At 43.1% G+C, this 12,427-nt stretch overlaps 1 protein-coding gene across 1 annotated transcript; it reads left to right on the top strand.

The window, feature by feature from the left end:
• The first annotated feature begins 12 nt into the window (after positions 1 to 12).
• Positions 13 to 12,031, top strand: HAUS2 (HAUS augmin like complex subunit 2). The gene is made up of 6 exons (XM_030559591.1): positions 13 to 196; positions 3,275 to 3,367; positions 4,877 to 4,946; positions 5,803 to 5,935; positions 10,935 to 11,043; positions 11,171 to 12,031. The coding sequence occupies exons 1-6, from the start codon at positions 107 to 109 to the stop codon at positions 11,327 to 11,329; spliced, it is 654 nt and encodes a 217-aa protein (XP_030415451.1). The 5' UTR covers positions 13 to 106; the 3' UTR covers positions 11,330 to 12,031.
• Positions 12,032 to 12,427: the final 396 nt, after the last annotated feature.

Here is a 12,427-nt window from a genome sequence, read left to right on the forward strand (position 1 = left end):
GCGGCTGCGCGTATGTCACACACAGCATGACGGAGGGGCGTGGCCTCGCCCCTAGCGTGAGCGACGCGGGGGCGGGCTCGCGGCGAGTTTGGAAGCGAAGGCGGTGATGGCCTGTTTGAACCCTTGGGAGCCGGTGCAGCCTACGGCCGCGGGGCTAGTGCTGTCCAAGTGCCTGGCAGCGGGTGTGGTGACCCAGGTAAGGAGCGGCCGGGCCATGGCCCCTCCCTTGGGGGAACCGCGCGCGGCCCTTCCGGGAACGCGCCCGTGGGCCGTGGGGGACCCTCGCTCCCGGGAGAGCAGCTGCTGTGCCACCGCCCCGGTTTCCAGCTGCGGGTGTCCGGCCTCCCTGTGCGGGTGCCACTGCCGACCGTCAGCGTCTGTCCTGGGCCGGCCGGCGGGCTGGCTAACAAAGACACTCTCCAGGCGGGAGCAGGCCCCCGTCCCCTAAAGAGCATTGCAGTCAGTGCTTAATTTGTGGAAGGACTCAAGTCCTTGCACCTCTAGGCTTGGCAGGTCATAGCCCCAGCACCTCTGGACTTACTGTATTAGTTATGAATATAAAAAAATGCTTGAGCTCCCGCACCTCGTGCATTACAAATTAAGCATTGATTACACTCTGCTCTAAAAAACGGATTGCTATTAGAGGCTTTGGGAGAGCTAACTTTAGTTTGGCTTTGTTCTGTATGTAGTTCTTGATCTTCTTTAGTTCCTTAGGTTTTTTTTTTTTTAATAATTTTTTTTTACCAGCGTTAGAACACATTTCTCACTCTGATTGTCTGCTGTGCACCCCGGGTATTTGTTTCTTCTGGATGGCTTTCTGCTGCTAGAGTTTTATTTGCACAATGAGTGTCAACAGAAAGTGTTAGATTTAAAGGGGCAGCATTGATTCTGCTCTTGGAACGTAGGGATGAAGTGTAAAAGTTCCGTTTATTCCTGTATCTGCACTGTCAAAATAGTCTACTAGAACTATGCCTCCCCTACTGTTAAATTTCATCTCCCTATCAATCCTGTACAGAAAGCCATGTGGACAGATGCCTGCACAGAGGTTCATGTTCAGGTCACTATTTGTAGCTAAGGCCCTTTATTTTCAGTTTTTATGAAAACATTCCTGGCTTTTACAAAAGCTATTGCATATGTTTTTCTAATTTTCACCTGAATTTCGGACCACTTGAATACATGGCAATATTGATTATTAAAATAAATTACCCCATTTGTAAATGTGAAACTGTCTGTTAAAGTAAGAAAATGTAATGGAAGATGCACATCAGTGTGTACATACAGTTAATGTACAGTTCATGAAATAAACCACAGCATTAAACTGCTATTACTTTAAATACCCTTACTTCTCTCTTTGTTCCTTTTTTCTGTTCTCCCGTCCCCCAATATTAACTGTGATATTTTTCTAGAAAACTGTGAAGTTAATTTTGCACAGATTTTCACCTGTGTGTTTATTTTTTTGTAATAAACACTGATACATTTTGGGGAAATTTTAAACAAAAAACAAAGGGCCTTGATTGAAGCATAATCTTGACTGTTGCATAAGTCCTTTCTCAATCACTTTATTGAATTATTTTTATTGTTTGAATTAGAGTAGCACCTGGAAACTCCAACCAAGTTGGGGGCTCTACTGCACTAAGAGCTATACAAACAGTAAGGCCTTGGCTACACTCACACTTTACAGCGCTGCAACTGGGGTGTGAAAAAACAGCTCCCTGAGCGCTGCAAGATACAGCGCTGTAAAGTGTCAGTGTAATCAGGGCAGCAGCGCTGGGAGCGCGGCTCCCAGCGCTGCACGCTAGACCCGTAAGGGATGTGGTTTACATGCAGCGCTGGGAGAGCTCTCTCCCAGCGCTGCCGCTCTGACTACACTCACACTTCAAAGAGCTGCCGTGGCAGCGCTTTGAAATTCCAAATGTAGCCATACCCTTAGAGACCATCCCTAAAGAGCTTAGCCCTTGTTTATACTACAATCTTATGTTGGTATAACTGTCGCTCAGGAATGTGGAAAATCCACACCCATGAGTGACAGAGTTATACCAACCTAACCCTTGGTGCAGGTAGTGCTATATCCATGGAAGAGTTTCTCCTCTCTTCAGCCTCTCGGGGAACTGGAGTACCTACGCTGACAGGAGAAGGTCTTCTGTCAGCATAGTAGTGTCTTCACTAAGCACGACAGCAGTAGAGCTGCACTGGTGCTGCTGCAGCACTGTAAGTGTAGACTAGCCCTTACAATCAGACTGAGTATTCTTGGTGGTTGACCCAAGATTGTGGAATGAACTCCACAGAAACTAAGGACCATCCCAAACCTTACCACCTTTCACACCTTGCAAGAAGCATTTCTCTGACCTTGCCATCTCTATTATAAACACAGAGGTGTGTGTGAATGTGAATATATAAATTCCAAAAGGAACACTGCATACACTTCTTCCCCTGGGAGAGAAAATGAAAGAACAAATCTGTGACATGTTAGTCACATTACTTAATACACTGCTGGAAGTAGCTCAGATGCTATGGTGATGAGCATGGTATAAGAAATTATATAGAACAGAATCTAAATAGACAAGAAAGACAAAAAGAGGAAGGGGAAACTGAGATATTGAGAGATGAAGTGCTTTGCCCAAGGTGATGCAGCACATCAGTGGCATAGCTGGAATTGAACTCTGGTCTCCTGATTCAGTGCCTTATCCACTTGCCATGCTACTTCCTAGTACATTGGTTTTGAGAGGTTAGTTATTTTTTTTCCCCTTAAAGCACTGTGTGTGTCTTCAAATAGATGCCATTTATCATAAATCCATGTTTATACTGATAGAAACAATGTTAAAATTGAAAGGGGGGAGAAGAGAGAAATCCCTCCCTGCTGTGCATGATTAATTTCATTCAATTTTGGATGTTAATTGCCTATGCCAGGGATGACTGTATCCCTTCCTCTTGTTTATACTTCTAAAGAGTAAATTTCTGACTTTAGGTGCATTCCAATAGTATAGATTTAAACAACAAATCTTTAAGGAGGGTGCTCCCAGACTCTTCTATAAGAACTTTGTCTTTGGAGAAGTTTTATTTTTGTAAACCCATTTTTGTCCTTCTGAAATGTTTCCTCAGCTGCCTATGTAAGATTTATGTTTCCCAAATCTTTAATGTTAGGAGAAACTTAATGCAACACCTAGAAAGACACTGCCAGTTGCACTAATGTTCTTGCTAACCTTGAAAATGTTCTAATTGCTTGTGACTTCTTATTGCTACTGACCCGGTACCACCCTCTTTTGTTCCTTAATAGGAGATGCTGGATTTATCTGCTAAACAAGCCCCTTGCTTTGTGCACCTCACGGAGGTGGAGAAAATTGCAGACATCCGAGCTGAAATAAACCAGGTAAATCCATCTGTACCAGGGTGCATATTTCTATATGATAGGTAAGACAGCATACTAACTGCTCTTGACCTTTGCACTGCCCTCTCCATGTAGAAAGCATATTTTTATGCTGTGTTTTTACCATTATATAGTAGAAAACATAAAGCAGTCTGGAGAAGAAAAAGAATATGTAAAGTATAATTGGCAGGTGGTGGTAGTAATTTGTAATTTATTTTTTAACAGTAGGTAGCTTTGTCACAATATAATGAATTATCACAAAGGAAAGAGACCCATATATAAAATTCCTTTCTTTCATAATAACTGCAAAGATGCAACGCGTTGTATCTGGTGAACAACTTTATCTAAATCTTCTTGAAGAAACTGGGGGAACAGATCTGAACAGCTGTTCTCCTTAGATCAGCAAACTACTGGTTTTTCATGAGCTGTTGTATTTATAGACAACTGGACCACTTCCACTTTAACAAAATAAGGGCTTGTCTACACAGGGAGCTATTCTTGGTTAGCTCTATGTGTTGATACTCTTCTTCTGGAATAAGAATGCCTTATTCTGAGTTACTTTAGTGCTTTTTGGGTGTGGTTTAAAATAATTCAGAATAAGACTCTCTATCCATACATAGAGTTAATCTTAAAATAATCTTCTTTACATTCACATCCTACCATATTCTGGATTAATTTTCATGTGTATACATCCCCTAACAGTACCTTTCTTACAGTTCCATTCTTTAGGCTCTCACTACTGTCTAAACTGGCTGTAAGATTTAAGTTCTATGATGTATTCTGAATTTCTCTGTTATTGCTATTGTCTGGTGGTAATGCTTACCTACTGAATTATCCAGTGCATACATTATCAGTGGCAAAGTCCATTCCATCAAACAGCATTGCAGACAGCCAAATGCCCATTGACTTAGCTGAAGAATAGGTTAGACCAGTGGTTCTCAACCTATGTACACTTGTGACTGCCTGGCTCACATGCTGCAATTAATATCTAGGAATTAAACCTGAAAAGGTTCCAACTGGTACAATGTGCAGCAGTCCACCTGCTTAGCAACACAGGGCATGTGAAAACATTAACCACATTCTGGACTGGCTCCCCACTGAATAAATCAAATTAGAGGTCTGTCCAAGATCACCCCTGTGACACCCGCTGCGTTTCCCTGGTGCCGGGGAACTGTTTGCCACGAGGGAGAGACTTGTGAGTGTGAGTGCCTACTTTTGTAGGAACTGGATTTAGACAATGGAACTCATTCCAAGAAGAAATAAAAATGATCACAAACTTCACTGCATTAAGAACTAAATGCAAAACTCAACTATTCATGTACATATACTCAACACAACTGTACAAACTAATCTGTTTTTAAAAAGTTTCTTACAGACATGGAAGGATGAATGTGGTATTCTTATTTTGAATACATACATACTGAGGAGATGGGGGATATCCACCGATATATAGGTAAACAGAAAGTAAACCATATAAAAATCAAATGTAGCTATTTTTTATGCCTTCTGTAGAAGAGCCTGGAAGCTGAAATCATGGGACTGGAAAAGGAAACTGCAGATATTGCTCACCCATACTTCCTGAGTAAGTGGTTTTGTTCAGGGGAACAATTATTAGTTTCAGACTCTTTGACTTGGATGTCATCAAATGTGTTTCACCTCCATTGAGTTCCCTGTTTCTCATCAGCACCATTGCACTTGTCATCCACTTGTGTGTAGTGGCCCCTGAGGCTATGATGGATGATCAGCCAATAAAGAGTGCTAGCACAGCAATGCAGCTAGAACCCTCCATGTCACTAGTGACCATGTGTATGTTCTTTGTGGTATTCCACTTAATATCTTGGACCCTAGGGGGCAGAAGTTCTGGGAGCATTCATAAGCCATTGTGCCCCAGCAGTGCTGCATATAAATCTATTGCCTTCCCAATAAGTCAACAGATGTATGTACTTTTTTCATATGTAAAGTCACTCAGAAGGACTTTTGGGATTTTATTTTGGTAGGTTGGGGGGGAGTGGATTAATTCCCTCAGTATTTCTCCACCTCTTTGCTTTGTCTCTGGGGGTCTTTTCTTGTCCACTACAACACAACCCTGAAGGAAATTCTTATTACTAAAATACTGTAGGGTGCAGGTATAAGTCATATAGGGATTTTTAGATGGAGCTACCAGATCCCTTAGGACCATGCTTGTTAGTAAAGTGATACCTTTTTAAGGACTACATGTGCTGAGCCTCTTTGGAGCATATCCTAGTACTACTTCGTAAGTCATTCAACAGGGACTAGTCTGGTTACTGCTATCCTCCCAGAGCCTGAGCCCATCACTTGCACAGTGAAAAACTGCTAGAAAACCAGTCAACTGCAATGCAGAATGAGTTTCTGCTCTTGCTCCATTGGTCAAACAATTTCCAGTCAGCATCCCTCTGACATTTACCTCTGTTGTGTAGCTCAGAAATGCCACGCTCTGCAAGTTATGAATAAGCACTTGGAAGCAGTGCTGAAAGAGAAAAGGACTCTCCGGCAGAGGTTAATGAAACCCTTGTGTCAAGAGAATTTTCCTATTGAAGCCATATTCCACAGGTGAGTTCTCAGAAAATAACTCTTAGCATGTAGCCTGCACATGTATTCATGTCCAAATAAGCTACTTTTGTGTGACAATCACTCCTGGTAGGGGAAGCACAACTTTTGTATCAAAAAGTTGCTAAAGTAAACTCATGCTGCTAGTCTATGTGATGGGTTGCACCCCCACATTCCCCTGTCTGGGATGCCACTTGATGTAGTGGGGTTTCACTGAGCCTGACTGCTTCAGTAGCCTGAGCTCCCTCTCCCTGTTTTGCTGATTTAGGCTCTCTGGCCTCTGGCAGAGCACAGACACAAACACACACATCTCAGCTGTAGAATCACACAGTCTGCAAGCAGCTCTCTTTGGGAAGATTCAGCTAGGAAATTGCCGAGCACTCAAATGCACACACCCTTTGGGGAGTAAACCTAAAATAAGAATGTCTTGCACGGTATAGAAAAGTCTACACAGCTCAAGCTTGTAAAAATTCACCTTCTCCATCAATATAGAGAGAGAGATGTACAGCTTCTTTCCTTTTCCCCACCTTCCCCGGATATGAATTGCACAAACTGGATTATGTTATAAACAAGAAATAAGTTTATTATCTGTAAAAGGGAAATTTCTGTAAAAGGGAAATTTTAAGTGATTATAAAGGGTAGCAAACAGAACAAAGCAGATTACTAAGCAGATAAAACAAAACATACTAAGCTTAAGATACTAGACTGGTTTCAATAAGTAATTTCTCACCCTAAGTTTTTTTATTTTGGGCAGAAATTCTTGAAGGTTAGCTACCCTGCTTGCAGCTTAAATCTTCAGGTGTCTTATTCACAGACCAGATCCCTTTTCCAGCCTGGGTTCAGTACTCCTCCCCCTTTCCCTTTGTCCTTGTTCTTTAGGTGTTTCCAGCAGTCATCCTGGGTGGGGATTCAGAGAAGAGTGAACCAAGATGAACTCGCTCTCCAGCCTTAAATAAGATTTACATAAGGCGGGAATCTTTTGTTTCTCAGTCTTGAGCTCCGCCTCCTTTTAGTGGAAATTTACTAGAAGTCCAAGATGGTGTTTAGTACCAGGTGACATGACCTAGTAATGTCACAACAACGCCTCTCAGGAAAGAGAGAGATTAGTATCTTCCAAGTCTTATTGTTTCTTCCTAATGGCCCATCAAGGCTGATGGCCCGTTGTCTGGGGGGTGTTTCCCAAGTACACACCCAGTTGTAATTGTTACATAGTCAATATTCATAACTTTAGATACAGAATTGATACCTGCATACTGACTGAATAATCACCAGGTGCATAACTGGTTGGAAAATGGTTCCCAGAGAGTAATCAGTGGTTCACAGTCATGCTGGAAGGGCATAACGAGTGGGGTCCTGCAGGGATCTGTTCTGGGTCCAGTTCTGGTCAATATCTTCATCAGTGATGTAGATAATGACACAGAGAGTACACTTATAAAGTTTGCGGACGATATCAAGCTGGGAGGGGTTGCTAGTGCTTTGGAGGATAGGATTAAAATCCAAAATGATCTGGATAAATAGTCTGAAGTAAATAGAATGAAATTCAATAAGGACAAATGCCATAGGCGCCGACTCCGTGGGTGCGGCAGGGCTGGAGCACCTCTGGGGAAAAATTAGTGGGTGCTCTGCATCCACCGGCAGCCAAGCTCCCCCCGTCCCCACCGCCTCCTCCCCTGAGCATGCTGCGTTCCCACTCCTCCCCCTCCCAGTGCTTACTGCCTGCCACCTAACAGCTGTTTGGCAGCGCTTAGGACTTTCCAGGAGCGAGAGAGAGGAGTGGGGATGTGGCGTGCTTGGGGGAGGAGGCGATATAGAAGTGTGGCAAGGGCAGGGACTTGGGGGAAGGGGATGGAATTAGGGCGGGGTGAGTGGGGCAGGGGCAGGGCCAGGGGTGAGCTTGAGGGTAGGGGGTGTTGAGCACCCACGGTACAGATGCCTATGACAAATGCAAAGTACTCCACTTAGGAAGGAACAATCAGTTGCACGCATACAAAATAGGAAATGACTGACTAGGAAGGAGTACTGCAGAAAGGGATCGGAGAGTTATAGTGAATCACAAGCTAAATATGAGTTAACCGTATAACGCTGTTGCAAAAACAGCAAACATTATTCTGGGATGTATTAGGAGGAGTATTGTAAGCAAGACATGAGAAGTAATTCTTCCAGTCTACTCCATGCTGATTAGGCCTCAACTGGAGTGTGTCTAGTTCTGGGCACCACATTTCAGGAAAGATGTGGACAAATTGGTGAAAGAAGAGCAACAAAAATTTTCAGAGTTCTTGATAACATGACCTGTGAGGGAAGATTGAAAAAAAATTAGGTTTGTTTAGTCTGGAGAAGAGAAGACTGAGTGGGGACATAAGTTTTCAAGTACATAAAAGGTTGTTACAAGGAGGAGGGAGGAAAATTCTTCTTCTTAACCCCTGAGGATAGGACAAGAAGCAATGAGCTCAGATTGCAGCAAGGGAGGTTTAGGTTGGACATTAGGAGAAAGTTCCTAACTGTTAGGTTGGTTAAGGACTGGAAATAAGTTGCCTAGGAAGGTGGTGGAATCTCCATCATTAGTGATTTTTAAGAGCAGGTTGGACAAACAGCTGTCAGGGACGGTCTAGATAATACTTAGTCCTGCCTGAGTGCAGGGGACTGGACTAGATGACCTCTCAAGGTCCCTTCCAGTCCTATGATTCAGTAAATTATAACCTTTTTAATACCACCTTACTAGACCTATCTTGCATAAAATGTATCTTATGCCATATCCCTACCATAAGCTTATTTCCATAAAGAATATATGAGGTGTAATGTCTCAGTCCAGTCCACAGAAACTGTTTTATATACACACATGCAACCAGTGATGAGCTGCTAAAATCTTAACAACCGGTTCCCTGATTTAGGGATGTTCTGATTTAAGGGATGTGCCACAGTACATATTTTTTGTACCATTAGGGTTACCATATGTCCGTATTTTCCCAGGAGGAATTTTTTAATTTTAAAAATTCCACCCAGACAGCGATTTAAGAACCAAAAAGCCTGTCATCTCTAGGAAAATACAGATGTATGTTAACCCTACTTAAAGTCCTTTTTTAAAAAGATGGGCCTGAACTAGAAATGAGCTCCGTTTCACATGTGTGGGTCCCCACCACTCCTTGGGGGTGTGCTAGGGTGATCAGATGTCCTGATTTTTATAGGGACAATCTTGATTTTTTTTGGGGGGGGGAGTCTTTTTCTTATATAGGCTCCTATTACCCCCCACTCCCATCCCAATTTTTCACACTTGCTGTCTGGTCACCCTAGGGTGTGCACATGTGTGGGTCCCAGCTGCTCCCTGCCCCCTTCATTGAAGCAGGTGTGCAGGGTTACTGCCCTGGGATTGCAGGGCACCAGTGGACCTAGGCTAGCTGCAGACAGGGGTGTGAGGCAGGGGGTGCGACACGGGCTGGCTGCGGGCAGCGTGGTGCAGCTGGGGCTGGCTGCGGGCAGGGGCCGTGGGCAGAGGTTGACTGGGGGCCACGGGCAGGGGCTGGCTGTGGGCAGCGTGGTGCAGCTGTGGCTGGCTGCAGGCAGGGGCCGTGGGCAGGGGTTGGCTGTGGGCAGGAGGGTGGGTACTCACACAGGGACAGCAGCTTGAGCAGCAGGATGCAGCCCAGGCCCAGCAGGCAGCAGCAGGAACCCCAGCCCAAAGGTCCGAGGAGCAGCGGCAACAGGGCCAGGAGGCAGCCCACGATTCCCACAATGCAGCACAGCACTCCCCCGGTGGCTGGGAGGAGGAATTACTTGCTTCCCAGCCGGAGCCCATCAAAGCTTCCCTCGCAGGGAAGCCAGTTAACAAGCATTCTAAAACCGCTTCTAAATTTAACTGGTTCGTGCGAATTGGCTCCAGCTCACCACTGCATGCAGCAATTTTTCCAGTGTTTTTTGTTTTGGACCTCCTTATTGGAAACATTGTCAGTAATGAGCTATATGGTGAAAACTTAGAAATTTCAAGTACATTAGTCTAGAGAGGCCACACAATTCTAAATCAGTTTTCTAGCAAGTATTTTAAAAAGACCCATTTATGAAAATTTAATCTATTCAATGAAACCATTCAAACTTTCATAAAAATCATGTATGGACCCTTAAAGTTGTGAGTTTGGGAAGGAAGAATGTTGTTGGTTGTTCCAAAATCCAATGGAATAAGACCTCAATTTAACTGCATAGTCCAGAGCTAGAAATACACTCAAAGGCAGCCCAGATGAGCTGAGAACATGGCCCATAGGGAGCACTGAAGAGAAGACCCCGAAGAGCAGAAGAACCTTCTTGTTTGTTGGGATTTCTCACTTGGACTTTTGCTATTTTGGAAGGAGTTAAAGTTGTTTGTGACTTGACTGGAGATCTAAGCCACATATCCAGCATGGAGCAGTGTGTGGAGTGGGGAGAAGACCCTTACTGTCTTGCTTGACCAGCAGGGGTACTGTGGGGTGGCTATGTCCCATGACAATCTTACACACTGAACCTTGGTGCATGTGTTCTGACTTTCCTTCAGCAGATCACATAACAGCTTCTCTTGTACCTTTCAAACAGATGTGTTTTAAATTCTGGGTTTATATAACACTTAACTTATGCTCAGACCACTTCTCCAAAACCAAATAACACTCTGGTGTAATACCAAGTCTCCTTTCTTCAGTGCAGCTTGTTCACCATCCACACATGAATAAGCCCATAGATATATGGTACATGTTCTTCGTAACTAGCCATATCTTTCACTGACATGTATTTAGTTTACTGAGTGCCACCAAAGAGAGCATTTGCTGACAAGCAAAAATGATGATGATGATGCTCCTGCAGCCTGTGCCCTCATTCAGTTGTATTGTTTCTTCTGAGATTTCCTCCCCAGGCAGGTGGTCAGGAATTCCCACAATTATTGTGGAAGGGGTTTAGAGGAAAAAATCAAAGACAGGAACGAGAGGCTTAAGATTAAATTGTGCATCATTTTGAACAGCCTGTTTCTGGATTTCTTCCCAAATTAAAGGTATGTAGCAGAGTTATTGACATTGGCAGTGGCCTTCATTGAGAAACTGGAAAGCCACTTGCAGACCATAAAGAGCATCCCTCAGATACCCCTGACCATGAAAAACATGGTGAGTAGTGAAAGTGGTTCCCTTTCCTATCCTCTGTTATGCTCTTCCCCTCAAAATGCAACATTGTTTAATTACTTAACCCACCTTTTAATATCTCAACTTCTGAAACTCCCATCTTGTATTCCAGGACAATGCTCTGGCAAAAATTAACTTGCTTGTGACAGAGACTGAAGAGCTGGCAGAGCAGATACTGAGATGGAGAGAACTGCAAAAAGGAATCCATTATGACAACTCTGAGATCACTAATGAATCAGATTCTAGCTTCAGAAGCTTAGTTCCACCATAGAACATCTTATCTGTGCCGAAGAAAAGATGACCAGTGGAAAGTTCTGTTTTTTACCAGTCCTGTGTGAGAGTGGCAGTACACTTGTACCTTAGTCTAACTAGAGACTTTGTGGTTGGATATCTCCCTGTTCTAGAAGGGATATTTTAGTTGGCAACAAGTGATGATTAAAATTGGACAATGATCTGTAAATGACAGAACTTATTGTTTAGGTGTAATTCCTCTTTGGAGTGTCCTGATATGTTCACACATACCTCTTTGAAGCAAACCTAAGGAACTGTCACACGTACACTTAAAGGTAGAATGCAAATGTCTGTTTCAGTATGGATAAAGCACATGATGTAATGACTAAGCTTGTTTCTGCAAGTATTTTGAGATCATATGCTATATTTTCCTTAAGTATAGAAATTTTAAAAAATATATAGTAGACTATAAAATGGGAGACTTAAGCTCTTGTATACAATTTTTATTACAAAATAGCCAAAACTACAGTAGCACAATCTGGAGGAATAGTTCAATGCTCACTCATTTTCAAAGCGGCTTCTGTCAAATGCTTTGAAAATGAAGGAAGGTACCTATAAGTTCCAGCTTTCTCTTGAAGGAGACTGTTCCCAGTGCCTCCCACAAAATACTCAATTAATCCAAAACAAGTTGTTCTTTACTGATTATTTAATTTGTCTATATAATAAAGTTCCAAGAATTTCACTCTGAAGCCTAAAATTTTACTTTGTCAGTGTAAAGCAGTTGAAGCGCCTAGAAGTGTGGTTGAGGGCTTATGTTCAGAATATCACCAGATTTGAATAACCAGTGGGATTTTCTGCCTGTTGCCATCCAGTTTTTAATTTCTCAGCCATTTTGACTTTATGAATTACACCTCTTCTATAGCAAGACATGCTGTAGCTCCTAGGATTCCCACTCACGGCCCAAGACCCCTTTGAGTGTTGTTTTTGTTCTGGGTTTGTACTGAATGTACACAGAACTTATAAACTAGGGAAGATCTTACAATCTTTGATTCTTGCAAAGTTACAAACATGTTTGTGCTTCCGGTAACTTAGACTTTCCAGTATATATGCCACTCTTCCCTCTAGTTCTTTAATGATG

This window comes from Gopherus evgoodei, chromosome 4 (assembly GCF_007399415.2).
Source record: "Gopherus evgoodei ecotype Sinaloan lineage chromosome 4, rGopEvg1_v1.p, whole genome shotgun sequence".
NCBI classification, from domain to species: domain Eukaryota; kingdom Metazoa; phylum Chordata; order Testudines; family Testudinidae; genus Gopherus; species Gopherus evgoodei.